This window comes from Hyla sarda, chromosome 12, assembly GCF_029499605.1.
Source record: "Hyla sarda isolate aHylSar1 chromosome 12, aHylSar1.hap1, whole genome shotgun sequence".
Lineage (NCBI taxonomy): Eukaryota > Metazoa > Chordata > Amphibia > Anura > Hylidae > Hyla > Hyla sarda.
Genome location: NC_079200.1, coordinates 19,510,015 through 19,536,817, shown reverse-complemented (window position 1 = coordinate 19,536,817; position 26,803 = coordinate 19,510,015). Strand labels below are relative to the sequence as shown.

Sequence of the window (26,803 nt, the reverse complement as noted above, 5' to 3'; positions counted from 1 at the left end):
CTCAGGAATGTTTCTGGTCATGTAGAGGAGGGGGCACAGAAAGCTCTGCAGGTATCTTCCTCCATGTGCTGTGTGTGCTCTGCAGCCTGTTGTGCTGTGTGTGCTCTGCAGCCTGTTGTGCTGTGTGTACTCGGCAGCCTGTTGTGCTGTGTGAGCTCTGCAGCCTGTTGTGCTGTGTGTGCTCGGCAGCCTGTTGTGCTGTGTGCGCTCTGCAGCCTGTTGTGCTGTGTGCGCTGTGCAGCCTGTTGGGATGTGTGTGCTCTGCAGCCTGTTGTGCTGTGTGTGCTCTGCAGCCTGTTGTGCTGTGTGTGCTCTGCAGCCTGTTGTGCTGTGTGCGCTCTGCAGCCTGTTGTGCTGTGTGTTCTCTGCAGCCTGTTGTGCTGTGTGTGCTGTGCAGCCTGTTGTGCTGTGTGCGCTCTGCAGCCTGTTGTGCTGTGTGTGCTGTGCATCCTGTTGGGCTGTGTTCTCTGCAGCCTGTTGTGCTGTGTGTGCTGTGCAGCCTGTTGTGCTGTGTGCGCTCTGCAGCCTGTTGTGCTGTGTGTGCTGTGCAGCCTGTTGGGCTGTGTTCTCTGCAGCCTGTTGTGCTGTGTGTGCTGTGCAGCCTGTTGTGCTGTGTGCGCTCTGCAGCCTGTTGTGCTGTGTGTGCTGTGCAGCCTGTTGTGCTGTGTGTGCTGTGCAGCCTGTTGTGCTGTGTGCGCTCTGCAGCCTGTTGTGCTGTGTGTGCTGTGCAGCCTGTTGTGCTGTGTGTGCTGTGCAGCCTGTTGTGCTGTGTGTGCTGTGCAGCCTGTTGTGCTGTGTGCGCTCTGCAGCCTGTTGTGCAGAAAGCCCTGGAGGGGACAGAATGGGAACGGAGGGGCCCCATGACAGGGGTATTATGCGGGAAGGTAAGGGTTAAATGTGAGGAGTTTAGAGGAGGGAGTTAGGGAAGCGCGGGCTTTTAGTGAGGGAGTAGGGAGGAGTTAAGGAGGGTATATAGGTGAGGGCATTGATACGGGGGTCACAATCTGCGTGGCTGAAGAAGTGTCCCTACCTGTGCCATGGCAGACATGGAAGCGATTCTGCGGCGCGTGCGGGATGAGGTCCTCCGGTGCGGCTCCCAGTGGCTGGAGGACGCGCTCCCATCCCTCACCGCCTCTCCGGTGCTTTCGGCGGGGGAGTCCGGGCCCCGTTCTAGCGGTCGGCGCTCTCGCCCGCCGCAGCGCCTGTCACCTGCAGCTTCCCCTGTTCCCAGGCGCCGACGGGTGAGTCCTTCTCCGGCCGCTTCCTGCCGTGGGTCCGGAGCGTCGGGCGGGGGGCGGTCCGGTCAGGCACCCCTCGGTCGGCCTGTTGTGAGGAGCGGTGCGGGGCGTGCTGTCGGCGCGCCCCTGGGCTTCGGTGAGGGACCGGTGCGTGGTGCGGCCCGCTCTGGAGGGCGGGCCCGGCGGAGATCCGGAGCTGCTGTTTCCTCTGCCCCTCAGTCGGGGGGGCAGTCTCCTGCAGGCCTGGTTGCTGCCCGGGCCGTGATTCATGTTGCGCCCTCTGCTTCCTCTTCCAGGGGGAGCAGGAGGGCTGGTTCTGCAGTGTCCCCTGCTGCTGCTGCCGGCAGGGGGGCGGTGCTTCTGGGAGGAGACGAGATCGAGGCTGCTCTCAGTGAGGTCAGTGAAGATGATCTGCTGCTGCTGGCTGGAGATTCTACAGAGACCCTGGACCCGCTGTCTTGTCCCCTGCTCCCCTCCGGGGTTGTAGCAGGTGTTGGCGTCAGCGGGGTCCGGTCGCCGCCACTGTCCGTCCAAGCCGCTGGTGGGGCGAATTCTGCTGCTGCGGAGTCGTCGGACGGGGTCCCCCCGGTCCTTTCCTTGGAAGATGTGTCTGTCGCCCGTGATGTCCGGAGTCGCCCTTCTTCTGGAGTTACGGCCGCTGGTTCCGAGCCGGTGAGGTCGGGTGAGTCTACCACTGTCTCCAGTCTGGGGGGTTTTGGGGGGGGGGGGTGGGCGATTTACAATTGTTTTTTAATGGCTTGCATGCTTTACTGCGGGGGAGTGGTCTGGGGGCGGGGGGGTCCCAGGTGTCTCCCGTACCTGTTTGGGGGGCTGGGGGGGTGCAGCTGGCCGGGGGGGTGCTGGGGTGTCAGGACCGGTTGGGGGGACTGGGTCGGGCTCGTCGGTAGGGGCCCCTGTGGTGGCGGCGTCGGGCTCTGGGGGAGGTGTTCGACTAGCGGATGCGGCTAGGGGGGAGATTTATGTTTGTTTTGAGGGCCCATTGGGCGCTCATCTCAAGGCGGAAGTCCGGGATAAAATTTGGAAGCGGGAGTATGTCGACATTTTTTCGCTCCTGCCGCTGGATAAGTTCAACTTGGACAGGGTCCGGCCGGACGAGTCTAAGCGGTTGGAAAAGGTGGAGGAGGAAGAGCGTCGGCGGTATCGGCTGATACCGCGGACGTTCTCTAATTGGCTTCAGGCCTTCGCCATTTTGGCTAGCGTGGTGGGTGAGAAGGCGCCGGAGTCCTGCTCCGGTCTCTTCTGCTACATGGATGCGGTGGGGGAGGCGTATCGGATTTATGGGGGCTCGGCGTGGCTTCGGTACGACGAGCAGTTCCGACAACGCATGGCGGTGCGTCCGGATCTGCGTTGGGAGCATAAGGATATCGGTTTGTGGATGCGGCTGATGGCGGCTCCTCGTAGCGGGACCGGGCCGCAGTCCTTTCGGGACGGTGTCGGGGGTTCGGGTTTGGGGTCAGGGCGCTCAGGGGGGGCCGGGCGTGGGGTTTGTTGGCAGTTCAACGAAGGGAGCTGCAAGTTCGGGGCGGATTGCCGGTTCAAGCACGAATGTTCCGGTTGCGGGGGAGGGGGACACGGTTTGTCACGCTGTTTCCGGCGGGGGAAGGGTAAGCCGGGAGAGGCTGACCAGAAGAGGGGTGACGCCGGTGCGGGTGGAAAGGATGTTGCCTTTCCTCGCGCTTTACCCAAATAGGGAGGCGGCGGAGCTGTTGCGTTTGGGTTTCGCGGAGGGTTTTCGGATCCCCTTTTCCGGGTCGGCGGGTTCGGGGGGGCAGGTGCGGAATTTGGTTTCGGCACGGGCCCGTCCGGAGCTGGTAGAAGAAAAGCTTTTGCGCGAGGTGGAGCTGGGGAGGATGGCTGGTCCTTTTGCTGGCTCTCCTATTGAGGGTTTGCGGGTGTCGCCTTTGGGCCTAGTGCCCAAAAAAGAGCCCGGCAAGTTTCGCCTCATTCACCATCTCTCACACCCTGAGGGGGGATCGGTGAATGACGGCATTGAACCGGTTTTGTGTGCGGTGTCGTACACTTCTTTCGACGCTGCGTTGGTGTGGGTGCGGCGTTTTGGGCAGGGGGCTTTGTTGGCGAAAACGGACATAGAGGCAGCTTTTCGCCTGCTGCCTGTTCATCCTGACAGTTTTTACTTGTTGGGTTGCTGCTTAGGTGATAGTTTTTTCGTTGACCTTTGTTTGCCCATGGGTTGTTCTATCTCGTGTGCATTTTTTGAAAAGTTTAGTTTGTTTTTAGAATGGGTGGTGCGGCGGGAGTCCCAGTTGGACTCGGTGTTGCACTACTTGGATGATTTTCTTTTTTTGGGTCCGGCCGGGTCTCGGGTTTGTGCGGTGCTGTTGCAGGAGATGGAGCAGGTCGCAACGTGGTTTGGCGTCCCGTTGGCGCCGGACAAGACGGAGGGCCCGTCTACGGCGGTTAAGTTTCTGGGGATCGTTATTGATACCGTGGCGATGGAGTGTCGGTTGCCGGATGAGAAGCTGAGTGAGCTGAGGGAGGAGGTCAATAGGGCATGCAGGGTTAAGAAATTGCAATTGCGGGAGGTCCAGTCACTACTGGGTCGTCTCAATTTCGCCTGCAGGATCATGCCTATGGGGAGGGTTTTTTGCCGGCGGCTTGCGGCGGCTACCGCGGGGGTTTCGCGGCCTACCCACTATGTCAGGTTGTCGGCGGACTTGAGGGCGGATTTGCGGGTTTGGCAGGATTTTTTGGGCAGGTACAACGGTCGGTCAGTGGTGATGGGTTGCCCGGTTTCTAATTGGGATTTGGAGTTGTTTACCGACGCGGCGGGCGGTTGTGGTTTTGGGGCCTATTTGCAGGGTCAATGGTGTGTGGGTCAGTGGCCGGAGGTCTGGCGGGTGGCGGGTTTGACGCGGAACTTGGCTTTGCTTGAATTGTTTCCGATTGTGGTGGCGCTGGAGGTGTGGGGGGACTTGTTTTGCAATAGAAGGGTCTGCTTTCATTGCGATAACATGGGGGTGGTACAGGCTATCAATAATCAGACGGCGAATTCTCCGCCGGTTGTTACGCTACTGCGTCACCTGGTGTTGCGGGGTTTGGAGCTTAATTCGCATGTTGTCGCTTTGCATGTGCCGGGGGTGGTTAACTCAGTCGCTGATGCTCTCTCTCGTTTGCAGTGGGACCGATTTCGGGAGTTGGCACCGGAGGCCGAGGAGCGGGGGATCCCTTGTCCGGAGTGGCTGTGGAGGCTGGTTTAGCTGTGGCGATGGGCCTTGTGGGACGGTCTGTGACCAGGTCAACGTGGGAGTCTTATAGTCGGTGGTGGGCAGATTGGGAGTTATTGCTTCGGCAGCTTTCCATTACGGGCGCCCCTTCGGAATGGGAGGCGGCTCTTTTATTTTATGTGGGCAGGGCTTTTTGTGAGCGGGTGTCCCCGTCGGGTCTGGGTCGCCGGATGGCGGCTTTGGCCTTTTGGTTCAAGGTCCGGGGAGTGCCGGATGGGACGAAGTCTTTTTTGGTGCGGCAGGCGGTGCGGGGGTTTCGTAAGGGGGCTAGTTCTAGGGATTGGCGCAAACCGGTGACATTTTCGTTGTTGTTGCGCTTGGGTTCTTTATTGGCTGGGGTGTGTTTTTCGGTATATGAGCTATGTTTGTTCCGTTTGGCTTTTGCGTTGGCGTTTTTTGGGGCTTTTCGTATATCGGAGTTGGTGTCGCCTAGTCGTTGTCGGGCCGGGGGGCTTCTTTTTTCGGATGTGGTTCTGGTGGAGGGGGTTTTGCAGTGCCGTGTTCGGCGGTCAAAGACGGATCAGTTGGGTCGGGGGGCGGTGGTGCGTTTGGCGCGCCTGGGGAGTTCGGAGATGTGCCCGGTGGCTTGTTACTCCGCGTTTTTGGCTTTGCGGGTGGGGATTGTGGGTCCGTTGCTGGTCCATGCTGACGGGGGTTTTCTGTCTCGTTTTCAGTTTGTGGGGGTTTTCCGTAAGTGTTTGCGCGCGGGGGGATTTGTGGCAGAGGACTACAGTTCTCATTCCTTCCGGATAGGTGCGGCGACCGAGGCGTCTCGGTGGGGCCTGGGACCGGAAATGGTTAAGCAGATTGGGAGGTGGGAATCGGAGAGGTATAGGCTGTACGTTCGTCCTCATTTGTTGTGATGTGCGTGTGTTTGCGAGTGTGGGTTGTGCTGTATTCTTTTCTTTTGTCGTTTCAGGTGGAGCGGCTGGGCTTGTCTGGATTGTCGGCCATTCGTATGTGACGCGTGGGGCAGTGAGGGCAGGGGTTCGGCCGGAGGGCAGACAGTTGGGATTGGACGGTTCGGTGGCCCAGGTTCGCTGGTTGGGAAAGGGGGGCATGAGGTGGTCAGAACTGTTGTCCAGGGTCCAGTTCTTTGTTCAGCTGGACCGGTCCCCAGATATATTGGTGGTCCATTTAGGTGGGAATGATTTGGGTGTGCGCAGGTCTCGGGATTTGATCAGGGACATTAAACTGGACCTGTTGCGTTTGTGGTCCTCTTTCCCGGATTTGGTCCTGGTGTGGTCCGAGATGGTTGCCAGGCAGAAGTGGAGGCAGGCTCGGTCGGTGGTAGCAATTAACAAGGCGAGGATTAAGGTGAATAAGGCGGTGAGTAAGTTCGTGGCCAGGAATGGTGGTTTGGTGGCGCGACACCGGGATTTGGAGGAAGGGGGTGCGGATTTTGTGGCCTCGGATGGTATTCATCTTAATGGGATGGGTATGGATTTGTGGCTTCTTGAGTTGAAGGAGACAGTGGAGAGGGCATTGAGGCTGTGGAGGAACGGGGACAAGTAAGGCGTCACTTGTCCCCGTTGTGGCGGGGTCAGGAGAGGAATCTGGGGAGGCACCAGTGGATGGGCATGGTATGTTGGATGGTGTGGAGGTGGGCTGGGAGCGGTTCCCAGCCAGAAGGTGGAATTCGGGTTGGTGGGCTTCACAAAATGGTGCTCCTGTGCAGGTGAGCTACGGCTAGGAGCAAGTGAAGATCCCATCACCTGTGGTCTGGTAACGGTGCCCCTCAGGTTCTTCTCCTGCGCTAATAGACATCCTAATGTTAGGACAGGTTATATTGTTATGTATGACGTTCATACATCGGTTTACAATGTTGTAATTGATTATTTATGTTATTTAATAAATGGGCTGCTGTGGCCTTTGTTTAACCAACACATGTCTTATGTCATTTATGGGAGGGAATAAGCTAAAATTAAGTTAAAGGTGTTAAATGATAGATGATCTGGTGGGGGTCTTAGCAGCTATAATATCCCCTAGTCAAGAAAGCCCTGGAGGGGACAGAATGGGAACGGAGGGGCCCCATGACAGGGGTATTATGCGGGAAGGTAAGGGTTAAATGTGAGGAGTTTAGAGGAGGGAGTTAGGGAAGCGCGGGCTTTTAGTGAGGGAGTAGGGAGGAGTTAAGGAGGGTATATAGGTGAGGGCATTGATACGGGGGTCACAATCTGCGTGGCTGAAGAAGTGTCCCGCCCGCCCGCCCTTAATTTTGTCACAGTGGCGGGGTCAGGAGAGGAATCTGGGGAGGCACCAGTGGATGGGCATGGTATGTTGGATGGTGTGGAGGTGGGCTGGGAGCGGTTCCCAGCCAGAAGGTGGAATTCGGGTTGGTGGGCTTCACAAAATGGTGCTCCTGTGCAGGTGAGCTACGGCTAGGAGCAAGTGAAGATCCCATCACCTGTGGTCTGGTAACGGTGCCCCTCAGGTTCTTCTCCTGCGCTAATAGACATCCTAATGTTAGGACAGGTTATATTGTTATGTATGACGTTCATACATCGGTTTACAATGTTGTAATTGATTATTTATGTTATTTAATAAATGGGCTGCTGTGGCCTTTGTTTAACCAACACATGTCTTATGTCATTTATGGGAGGGAATAAGCTAAAATTAAGTTAAAGGTGTTAAATGATAGATGATCTGGTGGGGGTCTTAGCAGCTATAATATCCCCTAGTCATGTGTGTTCTCTGCAGCCTGTTGTGCTGTGTGCTGTGCAGCCTGTTGTGCTGTGTGTGCTCTGCAGCCTGTTGTGCTGTGTGTGCTGTGCAGCCTGTTGTGCTGTGTGCGCTCTGCAGCCTGTTGTGCTGTGTGTGCTCTGCAGCCTGTTGTGCTGTGTGCGCTCTGCAGCCTGTTGTGCTGTGTGTTCTCTGCAGCCTGTTGTGCTGTGTGCGCTCTGCAGCCTGTTGTGCTGTGTGTTCTCTGCAGCCTGTTGTGCTGTGTGCGCTGTGCAGCCTGTTGTGCTGTGACAATCCTCCACCTCCCCTGTGGCCAGACCTCAGCAATAACCTCAGTAAATGATGCACAACAGATCCAGGTCTCCTCCATGAATCTCTCCGTCATAGTTGCCCCTGCCTCTCTTCTAGCCTTGCCTTTCACAGGTGCAGTCCGGCCCTGCCTTAGAGCCATTGAATATGAGAGAGGCCGAGACCAGGACCTCTAGGAGCTGCTACACTACACTGACTGAAACAGAAAGTAAATCAATAAGTAGCAGAGACTAACTTTACCCATTAAAGGGCTACTCCCGTAAAAATCTATCCCCGGGGACTGTTGGGACCACCTGCAATCTCCTGCCCGGTGCCCGGATCTCCACATGTAAGAAGCAGCCACCGCCACACTTGCATACCTCCGACTCTTCCATAGAGGTACTGTTTTGTGTTGTGGCCAACATTGCTCTGTGCACAGAATACAATGCTGTCTATGAGGAAGGCAATGTCTGGGCAGTTCTAGCACCAACTGATTAAATCGGCACAGGCGGCTCTCAGAATGTCCTGCTAGAGATTCCACAGTTTGAGCTTTACCTTAGTGGAAGAAAATCAATAAATAATTTTGTAACCCAAAAGTGCCTATGACATTTATGCATGTATTATCTTCATAGTGTAATTTATGATAACATATGCATTAAAGTCAATGTAGTTTTATATATTTACTTTGCATCATGGTATCATCACCATTCACAGACTGACTATAAGCTTTGAACTTAGACCTATGACTCTACTAAGATCTCCTCCCATATCTCATAAATTCTGGAATCCGCTACAGCTTCTGTAAACATCCACAATCCGGCATATGAGTTTTACAGATTCACCTCAACATGTAAGTACTGACAATTTTATACGATATAGGTCAAGTACGTATTCACATAAATGTTCTTCTTTAATTGTTTTCTTGCTCTGTGATATTATCTTGCCATACGACATGACAGCATAGTCTCCTAAAAGTTTCCACTATATAGTATGAGGACAATATAGAACTAACCAAGCACCGTGGCTGATGGCTGGATAAAAAGGTCTGTGAGGGTCCAGATAGGTGATAGGGGTCTCTTGTGGTTCTACCCATATAGAATAGGAATACCAATGACACAAGCAAATAGCCCTATCTATAGGGAGTGGGAGAGGAAAAAAACTGACACCCTTAAAGGGGTATTCTGGCCAAAAACATCTTATCTTCTATCGAAAGGATAGGGGATAAGATGTCTGATCGTGGGGGGGGGGGCCCGCCGCTGGGACCCCCCGCGATCTCCCTGCAGCAGCCCGCATACTATGCGTAACTGCGTCTGAAGTTTCGGAAAACTCCAGGCTTCCGAGACGAGGACGTGACGTCACGCCACGCCCCCTCCATTCATGTCTATGGGAGGGGGCGTAAAAGCCGCAAGGCCTCCCATAGACATGAATGGAGGGGGCGTGGTGTGACGTCACGTCCCCGTCTTGGAAGCCCGGAGGTTTCTGAAACTTCAGACGCAACTAAGCATAGAATGCGGGCTGCTGCAGGGAGATTGCGGGGGGTCCCAGCAACGGGCCTCCCGCGATCAGACATCTTATCCCCTATCCTTTCGATAGAAGATGAGATGTTTTTGGCCGGAGTACCCCTTTAAGTACTCCCAGGGCATAAGTAAATAGACCATATAATGTCTGCTATAACAGCAAAACTATGCAAATACCAATATGAAAGGAAAAAACTCCTGGAAGAAGGACTTGTGTTCGAAAAGGTCGTAGGGGTGGACGTCTCCTGGATGCGCTATTTTACATTGTATTTGTGGGCATCTCTGCTGTTTGCACCTTGTTACTTCATGCACTTTCTAATAGGTTGTTTATTACCTAATATCTACTTGCATTTTTGTATAGTATTGCTTAGATCCACATGCACCGGCGCATATATATCATATATCGTGTGCAACCTGTGTATACCCACCTCATGATATAGCAGCATAGTATGTGGCGTTTGCCAGTGTAGCAGTTAGTATGCACTTTATTCAGGAGAGGTCCTCTGTTTCAGCTGCCATTCCTCTTTGTTTACATGTGTTTTTTTTTTTATCATGTCACCTTATTTTAACAAATAAAGTTGTCATTAATTGTCACAGTAGTCTGTTACAGTTTTTTTCTTTCATATTGGTATTTCCATATAGAATATTGAATAAGTGTCTTATCGTGGTGGGCGGGACCCCCGGGATCACCAGAACGGGCCCTGGTGATCTGAAATTATGGATACTAGATTTATAGGGACAGGATGTTGATCCAGGGATTAATTTTGTCATATTTAGAGTTGAGAAGGAATTTTCCAACTGGTATGGGGCAATTGGCATCAGCCTCAGGGTTAACTGCCTTTCTCTGGATCAGCTTAGTAGGAACAGAAGAGAGATACAAGTTGGACTTGATGGAATTTGGTCTTTTTTCAACCTTTATAAATGTAGCTGAGAACCCTGTGTCAGTTCTTACTGCTGACGCACAATGTATCAAAATATATAACACAAAAAAGTATTTTTTTTATTAAGTTCTATTACAAAATTGTATAACTTTATTAAATGAAATGTATTACACTTTTTTTGTCTTCAAAATAACGCTTTAAAAGTCCAATTAAAACGTAACATCTTCCCAAATGGTAAAAACTACAGCTAACCCGACATAGAACATGCCCTACATAGCTAAGATAGAAAACAAAAAAAGAAGAAGTAGTCAGAGACAGCACAACCAGGTACAATCAAACAGGAGGCAGGGTGAAGGCAGGAAGTAACATAGTCCCAATCGCAGACCGTCAATGTAGATCCAAACCTACAGGATACGGGGATGCAAAGCTATTTTTTCTTAAAGTGTCATTTTAGGTGACTTTTTTAGGTTAAGCTGTGGCACAGTGAGTCCACACCCATGAGGTGTTACAGATTGGATGGTGTATATGTACTAGAAGATTAACAAAATAATAGATAGTATTTATTACAAGTAACACAGTTATAAAATTACAAAATATTGTCCAAATTCACCGGGCCCTTGTGGTTGAACAAAAATAAAATACAATGTGCTGTACACCTCTGGTTGTAAATGATATCTTACAAATAGTAGCTACTCACTAAAATATCGGCATTAGGAACAATAATAAAGTTGTGCAATTGTATCCACAGAGCTACTCGCAATAAACAAGCTCTTCCTGAGGGTCACAGATCTCCACCAGTCAGCCTGTAAATGAATCTCATATGTATCTCATATCTATCTCATAAATATATCATATATATTTTTATATATACATATATATATATATATATATATATATATATATATATATATACACAGTACAGACCAAAAGTTTGGACAAACCTTCTCATTTAAAGAGTTTTCTATATTTTCATGACTATGAAAATTGTAGATTCACACTGAAGGCATCAAAACTATGAAGTAACACAAGTGGAATTATAGACATAACAAGAAAGTGTGAAACAACTGAAAATCTGTCATATTCTAGGTTCTTCAAAGTAGCCACCTTTTGCTTTGATTACTGCTTTGCACACTCTTGGCATTCTCTTGATGAGCTTCAAGAGGTAGTCACCTGAAATGGTCTTCCAACAGTCTTGAAAGAGTTCCCAGAGATGCTTAGCACTTGTTGGCCCTTTTTGCCTTCACTCTGCGGTCCAGCTCACCCCAAACCATCTCGATTGGGTTTAGGTCCGGTGACTGTGGAGGCCAGGTCATCTGGCGCAGCACCCCATCACTCTCCTTCTTGGTCATATAGCCCTTACACAGCCTGGAGGTGTTTGGGGTCATTGTCCTGTTGAAAAATAAATGATGGTCCAACTAAACGCAAACCAGATGGAATAGCATGCCGCTGCAAGATGCTGTGGTAGCCATGATGGTTCAGTATGCCTTCAATTTTTTATAAATCCCCAACAGTGTCACCAGCAAAGCACCCCCACACCATCACACCTCCTCCGCTATGCTTCACGGTGGGAACCAGGCATGTAGAGTCCATCCGTTCACCTTTTCTGCGTTGCACAAAGACACAGTGGTTGGAACCAAAGATCTCAAATTTGGACTCATCAGACCAAAGCACAGATTTCCACTGGTCTAATGTCCTTTTGTGGTGTCCCAGTACCGTATCATATCCGGTACCTTCTATTGTGGGTCCCCTAACCAGAGTCCCTAGGACGTTGGGGTCCCAATTGTCTAGTTCACCCCTAGTCACCTCTTATCCAGATAGTAACTATCCAGTAACCATTTGGGATTTATGTCTATAGGATTGTATAAATGTAAATAAATAGTTAATTACCTTGCCATAGCGTAGCAGGACCTGCGGGTCATGTGATCAGGAGAACTCTATGGTATTTCTGCTTGAGGACCTTTGGAGGTCCCTGTGACGTAGTCAATCCCATCACACTGTGTAACATTGAGTGACAGGTGTTCGGACCAATCAGATTAGCCCCGCCCCCTGCCCATATAAGGGAGCGCCGGCCATCCAGTAAGGATCTCTCTTGTTCTTGTGCAGCCAAGCTGTAAGCATTCCTCTTGTTCCTGGGCAAGCAAACAAGAAGTATCTGCGCTGCTGAGATCTGTGAGTCTAGGCCTGAACCTTGCGGCGGTGGCCGATAACTTCTAATTACTGAGTGCATCAATCCCCACGCACTCTGCAAGATCACCGGACCTTATCTATCCCCTAAATCCGGATGGATCTGCAATAATTACCCTAAATTCAGAGACTTTAGTCTATTTCAATGAATCAGAACGACAGCTCACCTCCTCCTCCCTGCACCTGTGCGCGGGCCTGATCAGCAGCGTCCCTGACCAGATGTATGCACAAAGTAAGAAAAACGGTCCAGCACAGGTTTGCAGGTAAAAAACAGCTTCTTCTTTATTTGGGTCAGTTCGGACAAGACACATAAGCCGACGCATTTCGGACCTACACTCGGTCCTTAGTCATGGTATGCCATGACTAAGGACCGAGTGTAGGTCCGAAACGCGTCGGCTTATGTGTCTTGTCCGAACTGACCCAAATAAAGAAGAAGCTGTTTTTTACCTGCAAACCTGTGCTGGACCGTTTTTCTTACTTAGTCTATTTCAAGGTCCGCAACAATTGTCAGTCATTGAGATCTATAGAGACTGTTGGCCTGAGACTGTCATTGTTCTTTGGATGTACTGCAAGCACTTAAGTAAAGTTTGTTCAAGTACCTTGTGGACCTTCAGTCATTTTATTACATGCACCTATCGTTTCTGGGAAGGGCGGCGATAGGCCCGGAGAATTACCTCAGCATACCAGCCCTGGTGTCACAAACTCTAGGGTTAACATTAACCCCTTACCTACCACAACATTCCAACTACCCTACACCCCCCAGGGCTATGACAAAGCCTTTTTGGCATTGCACGAACAGGATACGGGTGTGCGCCTAATACAGTCGCCATTAGTGAAAGTGTACTCCCCCCCTGAAAAGAACTTTATTCATGTGTTGTAAACCGTGTTGCTGTGTACAGGAACGGTGCTTGCGCTGCACCACACAAGGGGGCCAAGAGAAAAGTAAGGGGGGAGGTGAAAATTCTGTTACAACTAAGATGTGTAAACAGCGCAATGAGTTCATGCTGCGATCCGTTGGTTCGGTCGGCACAGGCGGAGCCGAACTGCTGACGGAAAAGCGCGCAAAGAAAGCCCGCGCTGCGCCACGCCCCGCCCCTGGGCGTGGCCACCAAGTCGCTGTGTCGCAGCCAAAAGGAAACTCAGAGATACAGGAGTCATTTCTGGAGGGACCGGAAGTCGGGGCTGCACCGACAGTGTCCTTCCTGCCCAGCGCCATTTTGAAGAAGCCCACTATAAAAGACAACCTCTTCAGTCTGCACGGAGAGCCGGAGAGTACAGACATGGCGGAGAGCAGCGTACCACGTGGTGAAGTTGGCAAAATGGCGCCGTAGACACGGAAAGCTGTGGCAGTCGCAGCCCAACTTTTTCAAGAGCTTGCTGACTGTCTGCAGCGGTTGTCATTAGACGAAGAGGGGGCCTGCAATCTTCCCCCACTGCCTGATGATGACGACGATTGGCCAGAAACACCTCCAGCGGAAAGCGCAGGGACACCTGGAGGTGCATTACAGGTGAGATTATCTCCTCACCACAGGACCTGGGGCTCGTGGGCCGAGATTCCGTCGGAGGAGTCTGCTGTTAGTACCCCGCCAGAGGTGGCCTATTCTTCCTCCTCCAGCCCTGAGGTCATTCCTCGATCAAGCTTGCCAAGTGCACGACCGTGCTCACCAAAATTACCGCAATGGGTGTTCGGAGATGAGCCGGAGCTGATCGAATACATGCACAGAGTACTTCAACCTTTACCTGGGAAGCCACTCCCACCAATCCCAACTGCAGAAAGGGAAAGGGCCCGTCAAGAAGCCGAGCTGGCTGAATTGATGGAGAAGCTAAAGGCCCGATAAAAAGAACTCTATGCTCCCAAGCACATACATTTGCCTTATGAAGAAAGAGTGCGGTATCAAAAGAATACCAAAGAAATGGAGGCATTGTACATCCGTAAATGGGATCACCCCCGAGAAGGGGAGGAGCCATTAGAAAGAAGAAGAGCAATTGTGGCCAAGTTCGACAAGGTCAGAGGTTTTGGGACACTCCTTGAGTGCCACCACTGGGCAGACCATCCTCATAAACCAGCGAGCAGGGCAAAGGCCATATCTCCATAAGAAGTTCTACACCTTGGAGGTGGGTGAAATTGTGGAGTATACCCCTGTCCAGAGCCTTCATGGAGAATGGGCTGCCGCGGTCACCAGACCAACAGCCCCAACACAGCTTCCGTTCAAATATTTCCCGTCAACGGATTGGGAGTCCGATCCCTTCAACTTGAGGCTGAAAAGGTCTGCTCCTAAAGCCTCCACCAGCGTACCCAAGGAGGAGGAGCTTAAAGAGTCAAGTTCATCATCTTCTATGTACAGCAAAGAGCCAAGTTTTTCCTTTTCTACAGATCGTCAAGAGTCAAGTCCTGCTCAAGTTCAAGCAAGTAAGCCTAAATTGCGGGCACCAAAGACCGTACCTAGGCCCTCTCTGAGCAATGAGAGTTTGCCTCCTGCACAGATTCCAACGTATGTACCAAGGCCCTCTTCTGACATGGAGAGTTTGCCTGCTTCCAGGGTACCAACGAAAGAGTCATGGGTCCATCCTGGTTTGGAGATGGTACTCAAGCCCTATTTCCCCACTGCGATCCTGGCTAGTAAGCCTATAACCCCTTCTCAAGCTGCCTTTCACCACTCCATCCTCACCAATGTGGTGTGGCAAAGCTATGTCAATACTAATCCTGCCCCTGATGTTGGCAGATATAGAGGAACCAAGAGAGGCACTACAACAGTGAAGAAGAACATCTTCTAAAGAGACTCTAAAGTAATGTCATATTGTTTTCCTGTCTAACCATTTTGTTTTACAGCAACCAAGTTCAAGAATGGTGCCTAGCAGGACTGTGCTAAGTTGTTCCAGTTCAAAGTTCAGCAACGTAACCATTAAGCTTGTGCCTGACTATTAAGTCAAGAGACTCCTAGCCTGTAGGAGAATCATCAAGGACTGTACCCGGCTGATTTGTGGTAAGGCCGTGTTTACCTTTCCCTTCCCATGAACTCTTAGTGTAGGTGGACTGCTAATCCTTACACGTCAATTTGTATATTTGCCTTTGGACTCTTAGTGTAGGTGGACTGCTGATCCTTACACGTCTGCTTTATGTATATACCAGCAGCTTCATAAGAACTCTTATGCTAAATGTTGCACTTATCGGGTGAATGCACCTGAAACATGTTGAAGTGTTGATAAATGCATAGTAAATATGTATATGGTTCTGTACACAGGAAGGTGTTCTCGTTTCTGTGTACATAAAAAATAGGTAAGGTTTGTACATAGGAAAATAGTCTAATGTCTATATACACAAAAAGTAAGTTAGAGCTGTACACAGAAACTATCGACGTACTGCACGCATACACTCAACACTAAAAATACAAATAATTCTTGTACATACAAATATATAAAATGCTAAAGGTGTTTAGTAGGTAACTCAACAGGTGACACCCCGGCTTCTCCGTGGTTAGTATTATTGCTGTCGCCCATCGCTAGCACCTGTCTCAACAAAAATAGTAGGGAGGATTCCCCTTAAAATAGTACTTGCACACATAGTACCCTAGATTACTAACTTAAATGTACTAACTCAAGTTTCTCTAGTACATACACCAAGATAAATATATCTCACTTAAGAAGACAATTAGGAATTGTAGCATATTGATACCCAATTCCTGCCACTGTTAGGTACACTTCTTCTTCTCCTACATTGAGTGTGTGAGATGCTCTGCCTGGCCAGTAGGTGCTCTTGCTAATACAGAATTAAACACGTAATTCTAAGAATAACCTAGTTAGGTTGTTTTGAAAGTGCTCTAGGGATAAGTAGCGTGTAGCCAATAGACCCTAGCAGCCACCCTTACTGTGACCTAGCTTCCGGCTAGCCAGTATAACCTTATGTGTACTAACAGGAAACTTATTGTTGGCAAAGAAATAAAATGTGTGAGATAATAAAAGTGTCTAAGTCAGCTTGAAACTAAATGTAAATAGAGCTGTACTAATGTCTAGGTAGTCTCATGTACAGAGAGTTATATTAATGTTCAATTTAGCCTCCAAGAATGTGTAGAGAGCTAATAAAAGTGTCTTAGGAGCTAGCAACTATATGTCAGATAGCTGCCTAATTGTCTAGTAAGCTTTAAAATGTATAATAAGTTTAATAAAGTTGTCTAGGAAGCAAGAGACTAAAGGATAGATAGCTTCTTCAAATGTCTAGATAGCAATCTTGTCTTGATAGCCCCAATGCCAAGATAGATTCTAATTGTCTAGTCCAGATAATAGTAAAAGTATCAAAAGAATGTAAATGTGTTCAATATTTACTTAGGATGTATAGCAAATTTATAGATCATCCTGTTCTAGTCCTAGTCCCTCTGTCTTAGGGGACAGACGTTGAGGTCCACTTATCTTCAGTAAGGGGGTTTGTGGTGTTCCAGTACCGTATCCTATTCGGTACCTTCTATTGGGGGTCCCCATAGCCAGAGTCCCTAGGACGTCGGGTCCCAATTGTCTAGTTCACCCCTAGTCACATCTTATCCAGATAGTAACTATCCAGTAACCATTTGGGATTTATGTCTATAGGATTGTATAAATGTAAATATATAGTTAATTATCTGGCCATAGCATAGCAGGACCTGCGGGTCACGTGGTTAGATGTACTTTATGGTATTTCTGCTTGAGGACCTTTGGAGGTCCCTGTGACGTAGTCACTCCCATCACACTGTGTAACAGTGAGTGACAGGTGTTCGGACCAATCAGATTAGCCCCGCCCCCCTGCCCATATAAGAGAGCGGCGGCCATCTTCTCTGTCTCTTGTTCCTGCGCAGCCAAACAGTAAGGATCTCTCTTGTTCCTGTGCAGCCAAACAGTAAGGATTTCTCTTGTTCCTGTGCAGCCAAGCTGTAAGCAGCTCTCTTGTCCCTGTGCAGCTAAGCTGTAAGCATCCCTATTGTTCCTGGGAAAGCAAAGAAGAAGCATCTGCGCTGCTGAGATCTGTGAGTCTAGGCCTGAACCTTGCGGCGACGGCCGATAACTTCTAATTTATGAGTGCATCAATCCCCACGCACTCTGCAAGATCACCAGACCTTATCTATCCCCTAAATCCGGACGGATCTGCAATAATTACCCTAAATTCAGAGACTTTAGTCTATTTCAAGGTCCGCAACAATTGTCAGTCATTGAGATCTATAGAGACTGTTTGCCTGAGACTGCCATTGTTCTTTGGATGTACTGCAAGCACTTAAGTAAAGTTTGTTCAAGTTCAAGTACCTTGTGGACCTTCAGACATTTTATTACATGCACCTATTTTTCTGGGGGGCGATAGGCCGGAGAATTACCTCAGCATACCAGCCCTCAGCCTGGCGTCACAAACTCTAGGGTTAACATTAACCCCTTACCTACCACAACATCCCAACTACCATACACCCCCCAGGGCTACCACACATTCCTTGTGTTTTTTAGTCCAAACAAGTCTCTTCTGCTTGTTGCCTGTCCTTAGCAGTGGTTTCCTAGCAGATATTCTACCATGAAGGCCCGATTCTCACAGTCTCCTCTTAACAGTTGTTCTAGAGATGTGTCTGCTGCTAGAACTCTGTGTGGCATTGACCTGGTCTCTAATCTGAGCTGCTGTTAACCTGCGATTTCTGAGGCTGGTGACTCGGATGAACTTATCCTCCGCAGCAGAGGTGACTCTTGGTCTTCCTTTCCTGGGGTGGTCCGCATGTGAGCCAGTTTCTTTGTAGCTCTTGATGGTTTTTGCGATTGCACTTGGGGACACTTTCCACCTAGAATACGACAGATTTTCAGTTGTTTCACACTTTTTTGTTATGTCTATAATTCCACATGTGTTGATTCATAGTTTTGATGCCTTCAGTGTGAATCTGCAATTTTCATAGTCATGAAAATAAAGAAAACTCTTTGAATGAGAATGTGTGTCCAAACTTTTTCTCTGTACTGCATATATATATATATATATATATATATATATATATATATATATACTGTATATATCTCACACAAAGTTTTTTTTAAAGTTATCACCACTTAGGTCAGGTTTCCACACAGGTTTTTTTTTAAATCTGCCACTGCAGTTTTCCAGTCTAAGGGTACGTTCACAAGCGCAAACTTTTTAGCGGGTTCTCCCCTGCATATTAGAAAGTGGGCGGGCTCTTCTCGGCTGTCCGCAGCAGATTTTCCGTGGCGGAATTTACGCTGCGGAAAATCCGCCACAGTCCCTACTGACTTCAATGGGGCTTGCGGCGGATTTTCCGCAGTGTACATTCCGCCATGGAAAATCTGCTGCGGAAAGCCGAGAAGAGCCCGCCCACTTTCAAATATGCAGCGGAAAAGCCGCAAAAAAATCAGTTTATGTGAACGTACCCTTAGGGTCTATTCACACGGAATTCCCCCTGAAATGAAAGCCCATACACTTCTATGGGTTTCCGCACTCCAGTTGACACTTCAAAAATCCTGCTATTCCGCAAGAGGGTTTTTCGGAGTGCCGAAACCCATAGAAGTGTATTGGGCTTTCATTTCAGGCGGAATTCTCCACCGGCGGAAATTTCACTGTGTAAATAGACCCTAAGTCAGAAGTAAATCCAGCAGGAAGGAGCAGTGTAAGTCCTTCCTTTATATTTCCCATTCCTTTTGAATACGCTCCTGGCTTTGGCTCCAAAATTGCAGTGAAAAAATCTATGTGGAAACCCAGCCTTAAAAAAACACATGTTAAATTTGAAAAATGGCATTTGGGCATGAAGGTAAAAACAAGTGGGGTCCTTAAGGGGTTAAGTTGAAAATCTTATGAATACTCTATAAATACAAATACTCTATAAACATGTCCCTTTTTACAGCAGAATAGAAATGACCCCCTTCAACCTAATATTTAATAGTTTTGTTTTGCATTAAACTGTAGAATTTAACTCATTTCTGGAACTTTATATTATACATTTATAGGTATGTAAAAAATAGCATTATTGCTCCTCGACTCTATCTCTGTGGCTACGCCCTGCATTTATATGAGCACGTTTACCAAAGTCCAAAGATTCCCACTCAGTCCGTCTTGGATGTTTATTAAAAGAGACAAAGACATTTTCAAGAAATGAAAGAAAAGATGTGCAAGTAATTGTCGGGGAATTCAGTCCTCAATCCCCGTAGGACTGTAGAAAGCTGCACATGAATGTTTTACCAACATCGATGAACTAAAACACGTAAGTGACTTCTAAACTTCTGCAGTAATTTGTGTTATCAAAAGTTATTAGACTTGTACAAGAATAATGAATCCAGACTTTTAGGCTAAGTTCAGATTACGGAATTTCCACCTGCAATTTCGCTTTGAAATTGCAGGCGGAAATTCCGCTTGCTAAAATATATAGTGTAGTGAATGGGTTTCCGTTCACAAATTCACACTGCGGAATTTGTGAAGCGGAATTTGTGAACGGAAAATCTGCTTGGAAATTTCCGCCTGAAGAAAGGCGGTGCTCTTTCTTCAGGCGGAAATCCGCGCGGAACACATTGCAGTCTATTGGAGACTGCAGTGTTCGCGCGGTCCTAGTGCCGACTGATTCAGCCGGTGTTGGCCGCACTCAGAATCTCCGGGCGGAAATTTTCTGCCTGGAGATTCCGTAGTCTGAACCTAGCCTTAAAGTTTACCTTAAAGGAAATCAGTCATCAGTGTCACCTGCACTAACCGGTCGGTATAGACAGTGCAGGTGACACTGATGACAGCCACACTTACCTATCCCGTTCTCCCGTTCTCAAAAATAATGTGTTTTAATCTTGCCATTTCTTTCTTTAGAGTTTTTATCATTACCAGTCATGTGACTTTTTCCTAATGTAATTTTTTTACTTAAAGGGGTACTCCTATCCAGGGGACAAGATGTCTGATCACAGGGGTCCTGCCACTGGGGACCCCAGCAATCTCCCTGCTGCACCCGGCGTTTGTTTAGAGCGTCGTGTGCAGCGCCGGAGGCTCGTGACCTCACGCTCATGCCCACTCGTGGCTCATGGCCACGCCCCCGCAATGCAAGTCTATGGGAGGGGCGTGATTGCAGTCACAAGCCCTCCTGTAGACTTGCATTGAGGGGGTCGTGGCTGGGATGTCCCAAGCGGGGGCGACTGTGACGTCACAAGCCTCCGCCCCACATCGCCAGTTATCCGGCATGGAGCAAAGTTTGCTCTGTGCACCGGATGTCTGGGGTGCTGTAGTCGAGATTGCGGAGGTCCCCAGCGGCGGGACCCCCACGATCAGACATCTTATCCTCCATCCTCTGGATAGGGAATAAGATGTTTAGTGGTGGAGTACCCCTTTAAGTGTTTTTTGCAAGTTTTTACAAAAAAAAAATACTGGTGAAAATGGCTGTTTCCCCTTGGCAGTTTTTTTTTTTTTTTTTTTAAACTACTACTGCAGTTTTCGAGCCAAAGCTAAAGCAGAAGGAGAAGTTTAAGTCATTCCTTTATATTTCCCTGTATTTTTGAATACACTTGCAGTGGCTGTTTTTCTAAAAATACTGTCAAGTAGAAATCCAACATGAGGGGGTGTTTCACAACCATTCACTTCAATAGGTATGGTACTAGAATGAATGCGGTACTACATCTGTTTACACAGAACTCCTAGTAAAGTATTTGAATTAGATTATTTTTGTGGCACAGAAAAGAGGTGCAATCAGAAATTTTCTATTGTACATAAAAATTATTCACAAACATACAGGGGACAAAACAGGTCCATAATGGAAGTCAATGGGTATATCACAGTATACGTTTAGGTATAGTATACATTTAAGCATACTGCTGTGGTATAAATGTGAATAAGCTCTTAGTGTGTGCACTTAAAGGGGTACTCCGGTGGAAAACTTCTGTGATTTTCACCCCACTATTTATTTTTAACAGCATATAAAATGACTATTGTCTCAGATTTTTTCCAGCTTACAATGCGGCAAAGACCTGACATCACTAGTCAGCTGATGACAGGGAGCCTGTCTGCTCCAATGGGTGGAGGGATCGCTTGGTGGGAGAGAGAGATCAATCTGCAACTAATGCAACAGCTGTAGGCACCCTGATTGAAAACCACAGGTTTTTTGAATGTATGCAGCTCATTTATGTTTCAATAGTTGGGGTGGCTGATGTTGGGAGGGAGGAAAATGGAATTGTGCAATTTGTAGGCAAAAGAAGAAAACTCAAACAGGAAATACCAGTTCACAAAAAGCTAGCCACAGTATTATGGTAATCTCACAGCATAGCCATTTAGCCCCAAGACAAGCTGTTCTCCTCTTGAGCCATTCATAAGAAGGTATGATGAGTGATGGATGATGCTCTACTGATTGACCAGGAGTCTGGCTGTGCCTGGAGTGCCTACAGGAATTCTACCGCTTACTCTCAGCATGCCTTACCACAGTGATACTCCTAGGGTTGCACCAGCCATTCGGTGTTGGCAGCCCCTGTGTCTCCACACAGTCACTACCTGGTACAGAATTCCTCCCAACTCTCCTCAGCTACTCCTGTGGGTGAGTTAGGGCTTCACTGTTCCCTGCACATAATTTTAGTTGGTATATGTATATATCAGCTCATCTATTGACTGACAACAAGAAGAGATCTTGAAATCTAGGAATTCATACACAAAGTAAATGAGCTGGGAAAACCCCAGTAAGTAACATTCATATACAGAATTTTTTTTTTTCATTAAGATGGAATAATTAAATTATTCTTTATGTCTTACAGAGTTAACCTCAAGGTGATGTCTGGGACTCAGAACCATAAGATCTTTGTGGCTATTACACTTATAACCATCATTTTTATAAGTTACCTAATTCATCGTCAGTTCATACAGGTACAGTATCTCATTTGTGTCTATAAACCTCAACAATCCCCTTACAACTGTTCCCAGTGAATTCCTCCTTCTCCTCCTATAATCTAGTCTCTAACAGCTGGGGACCCAGAGGAGAAGACCGGGGCACTTTATAACCACCTATGTCTTCTTCACCTGTAGACTTTGAAGTCTACAAAATGCTCTGTGAGGGTTTTGTAGAAAACAGAGGCATATGCAATCCTTTTGACTTTTTTGGGATGATCACATGATTGACTGGTACCCCCTTGGCATGGCATAGCTTCTGAGTCTTACCAGGTTGAGATCGACTCTGCTAACAACTGATGTTATGAGAGGGGATGCTCTTCTACGGATTCCCCAATGTCAGTGGAAGACTTTAAAAATAAACATATGAAAATATAAACTACATGTACCACGTTCACTCAAGACTAGAGATGAGCGAACTTACAGTAAATTCGATTCGTCACGAACTTCTCGGCTCGGCGGTCACTGACTTTTCCAGCATAAATTAGTTCAGCTTTCAGGTGCTCCCGTGGGCTGGAAAAGGTGGATACAGTCCTTTTCCAGCCCACAGGAGCACCTGAAAGCTGAACTAATTTATGCAGGAAAAGTCAGCGACCGCCGAGCCGAGAAGTTCGCGACGAATCAAATTTACTGTAAGTTCGCTCATCTCTACTCAAGACTATACATATAACATATGAAAATGACCAAACAAAATATGGAATGAAAAGGCGACGCAGACTACGTTAGTAGTGTATTTAGCCAAAATGGTGCACAGTAAGAAAGGCCTGGACCCACCCAGACATCCTGTGCACCTAGATGCAGTCAGTTCTCTAGATTCAGTTATTAACCCCTTAAGGACCCTTGACGTATGCGTACGTCATGACATCCTGGTACTTAAGGACCCATGACGTAGGCGTACGTCATGCAGAATTCCTGCCCCTGCCGTGCGCCGGGCGGGGATCGGACCGGGATGCCTGCTGAAATCGTTCAGCAGGCATCCCATGCAAATGCCCAGGGGCCCCCATGTCGGCGATCGCGGCAAATCGCAAGTGAATTCACACTTGCGATTTGCGTGATTCCGGGTCATTACGGGTCTATAGTGACCCGGTGACCAGGAATATAAGGGGGATCGCGGTTGTCTAAGACACCCAGGATCCCCCTGAAGCGATAGGAGTGAGGTGGCATGGGTGCCACCCCTCTTATCCTTGCTATTGGGGGTCTAGACGCGACCAACAATAGCAGATCGGGGGCGGGGGGTTAACTTTCGTTTTCCCCATTCTGCCCACCCACAATAGGCGGGGCAGGACGGGGAAACGACGGGGACCGGCGACGAAGATCCACTTACCAATCCAGGCGGGCGACGGAGGCTGCGGGCGACGGAGATCGGTGGGCGGCGATGACGTGCGGCTGGATCCGACGGAACATCCGGAGGGTACAGTTTGAGACCATTATACAGTGGTCTCTAACTGTAGCCCTCCAGATGTAGCAAAACTACAACTCCCAGCATGCCCAGACAGCTGTTTGGGCATGCTGCAATATGTAGTTTTGCAACAGCTGGAGGGCTACAGTTTGAGACCACTATATAGTGGTCCCTAAACTGTAGCCCTCCAGATCTTGTAAAACTGCAAATCCCAGCATGCCCAACCAGCAAACAGCTGTCTCGGCATGCTGGAAGTTGTAGTTGCGTACCTCCAGCTATTGCATAACTACATCTCCCAGCATGCCCTTTGGCGATCAGTACATGCTGGGAGTTGAAGTTTTGCAACAGCTGGAGGCAGACTGGTTGGAAAATACTGAGTTAGGTAACAGAACCTAACTGAAGGCTTTCCAACCAGTGTGCCTCCAGCTGTTGCAAAAGTACAACTCCCAGCATGCATGGTCTGTCAGTACATCCTGGGAGTTGTAATTTTGAAACAGCTGGAGGTTTGCTCCCCCCATGTGAACATACAGGGTACATTCACACGGGCAGGCTTACAGTAAATTTCCTGCTACAAGTTTGGGCTGCGGCAAATTTTTCACCGCAGCGCAAGCTTCTAGCGAGAAACTCACCGTAACACGCCAGTGCGAATGTACCCTAAAAACACTACACTAACACATAATAAAGAGTAAAACACTACATATACACCCCCTTATACTGTCCCCCCCCCCCCCCCCCAATAAAAATGAAAAACGTATTGTATGGCAGTGTTTCCAAAACAGAGCCTCCAGCTGTTGCAAAACAACAAATCCCAGCATTTCCGGACAGCCACTGACTGTCTAGGCATGCTGGGAATTTAGCAACAGCTGGAGGCACCCTGTTTGGGAATCACTGGCATAGAATACCCCTATGTCCACCCCTATGCAATCCCTAATTTAGTCCTCAAATGCGCATGGAGCTCTCTCACTTCGTAGCCCTGTCGTATTTCAAGGAAACAGTTTAGGGCCACATATGGGGTATCTCCGTACTCGGGAGAAATTGCACTACACATTTTGGGGGGCTTTTTCTCCTTTTACCCCTTATGAAAAGGAAAAGTTGGGGGCTACACCAGCTTGTTAGTGTAAAAAAAATAAAAAAAATTGCCCTATATTTTTTATTTTCACAAGTGTTAAAAGGAAAAAAAGACCCCCAAAATTTGTAACGCAATTTCTCCTGAGTACAGAAATACCCCATATGAGGGCGTAAAATGCTCTGCGGGCGCACATCAAGGCTCAGGATTCAGAGCGCACCATGTACATTTGAGGCCTAAATTGGTGATTTGCACAGGGGTGGACGATTTTACAGCGGTTCTGACATAAAAGCATAAAAATAAATACCTTATTTATCGGGGTATACCACGCACCGGCCTATAACACGCACCCTCATTTTACCAAGGATATTTGGGTAAAAAAATTTTTTACCCAAATATCCATGGTAAAATGAGGGTGCGTGTGTGCGCGTGTATACCCCGATACACCCCCAGGAAAGGCAGGGGGAGAGAGGCCGTCGCTGCCCGTTTCTCTCCCCCTGCCTTTCCTGCTATGCACGGCGCGGCGCACTGACGTCGTGCGCCGCGCCGTGCAGCGCATAGCAACGACGCCGGGGACGCACGCCGGAGGCCTGCAGCAGCGCGGACCCGACCCAGGTAATTATGCCACCGGGGATGGGGGGAGTCAACGGGGCAGCGGTGCCGGCAATGGGTGCCGCTGCCCTTTCTCTTCCCCTGGCTGTCGGCGCCGCTTCTCTCCCCCTGGCTATCGGCGCCGGCAATGGGGCGCCGGCACCGATAGTCAGGGGGACAGAACGGGCAGCGGCGCCGATAGCCAGGGGGAGAGAAGGGCCAACAGCAGCGCTCTAGACCCCAGAAAAAGGCAGGGGGAGAGAAGCGGGCAGCGACGGCCTCTCTCCCCCTGCCTTTCCTGGGGGTGTATCGGTGTATAACACGCACATAGACTTTAGGCTAAAAATTTTAGCCTAAAAAGTGCGTGTTATACGCAGATAAATACGGTACCCACATGTGATCCCATTTTGGAAACTACACCCCTCACATAATGTAATAAGGGGTACAGTGAGCACTTATGCCCCAAAAGGTAATTTTTCATTTGCACAGCCCACTGTTCCAAAGATCTGTCAAATGCCAGTGGGGTGTAAATACTCATTGCACCCCTTATTAAATTCTGTGAGGGGTGTAGTTTCCAAAATAGGGTCACATGTGGTGGGGGTCCACTGTTCTGGCACCACGGGGGGCTTTGTAAATGCACATGGCCCCTGACTTCCATTCCAAACAATTTTTTTTCCCAAAAGCTCAATGGCGCTCCTTCTCTTCTGAGCATTGTAGTGCGCCAGCAGAGCACTTGGCGTCCACACATGGGGTATTTCCATACTCAGAAGAGATGGGGTTTCAAATTTTGAGGGGCATTTTGTCCTATTACCCCTTGTAAAAAAATTTAATTTGAGGGAAAACTAGCATTTTAGTGAAAAAATAATAATTTACACATCCAACTTTCACGTAAAGTCGTCAAACACCTGTAAGGTGTTAAGGCTCACTGGACCCCTTGTTACATGCCTTGAGAGGTGTAGTTTCCAAAATAGTATGCCATGTGTTTTTTTTTTGCTGTCCTGGAACCATAGTGGCTTCCTGAATGGGACATGCCCCCCAAAAACCATTTCAGCAAATTTTGCTTTTCAAAAGCTAAATGTGACTCCTTCTCTTCTGAGCATTGTAGTTTGCCCGCAAAGCATTTAACGTCCTAACATGGGGCATTTCCGTACACAGAAGAGATGGGGTTACAAATTTTGGGGGGCATTTTGTCCTATTATCCCTTGTAAAAAAAAATTTATTTGAGGGAAAACTAGCATTTTAGTGAAAAAAAAAATATTTTTCACATCCAAAGTCGTCAATCACCTGTGGGGTGTTAAGGCTCACTGGACCCCTTGTTACATGCCTTGAGGGGTGCAGTTTCCAAAATAGTATGACATGTGTTTTTCTTTTTTGCTGTTCTGGCACCATAATGGCTTCTGAAATGTGACATGCCCCCCAAAAACCATTTCAGAAAAACTCACTCTCCAAAATCCCACTGTCACTCCTTCCCTTTTGAGCCCTCTACTGTGCCCGCCGAACACTTGACATACACATATGAGGTATTTTCTTACTCTAGAGAAATTGAGTTACACATTTTAGGAAGATTTCTCTCCTTTTACCCCTTGTAAAAATTCAATAACTGGGTCTACAAGAACATGCCAGTGTTAAAAATTAAGATTTTGAATTTTCTCCTGCAATTTGCTGCTATTTCTGTGAAACACCTAAAGGGTTAACAAACCTTTTGAATTTCATTTTGAATACTTTGAGGGGTGCAGTTTTTATAATGGGGTCAATTGTGGGGTATTTCTAATAATAAGGCCCTTCATATCCACTTCAAAACAGAACTGGTCCCTGAAAATTTTTTATTTTGAAAATGTTGTGAAAAATTGGAA

General features: G+C 48.3%; 1 protein-coding gene across 1 annotated transcript in view; it reads left to right on the top strand.

The window, feature by feature from the left end:
• The first annotated feature begins 5,755 nt into the window (after window positions 1–5,755).
• Window positions 5,756–26,803, top strand: part of LOC130296263 (NXPE family member 4-like) — a 56,635-nt gene continuing 35,587 nt past the window's right edge. Inside the window, exons 1-2 of the mRNA XM_056547654.1 lie at window positions 5,756–6,015; window positions 21,765–21,873. Coding sequence (XP_056403629.1) covers window positions 5,756–6,015; window positions 21,765–21,873 — 369 coding nt within the window. The remainder of the gene's footprint in view (window positions 6,016–21,764; window positions 21,874–26,803) is intronic.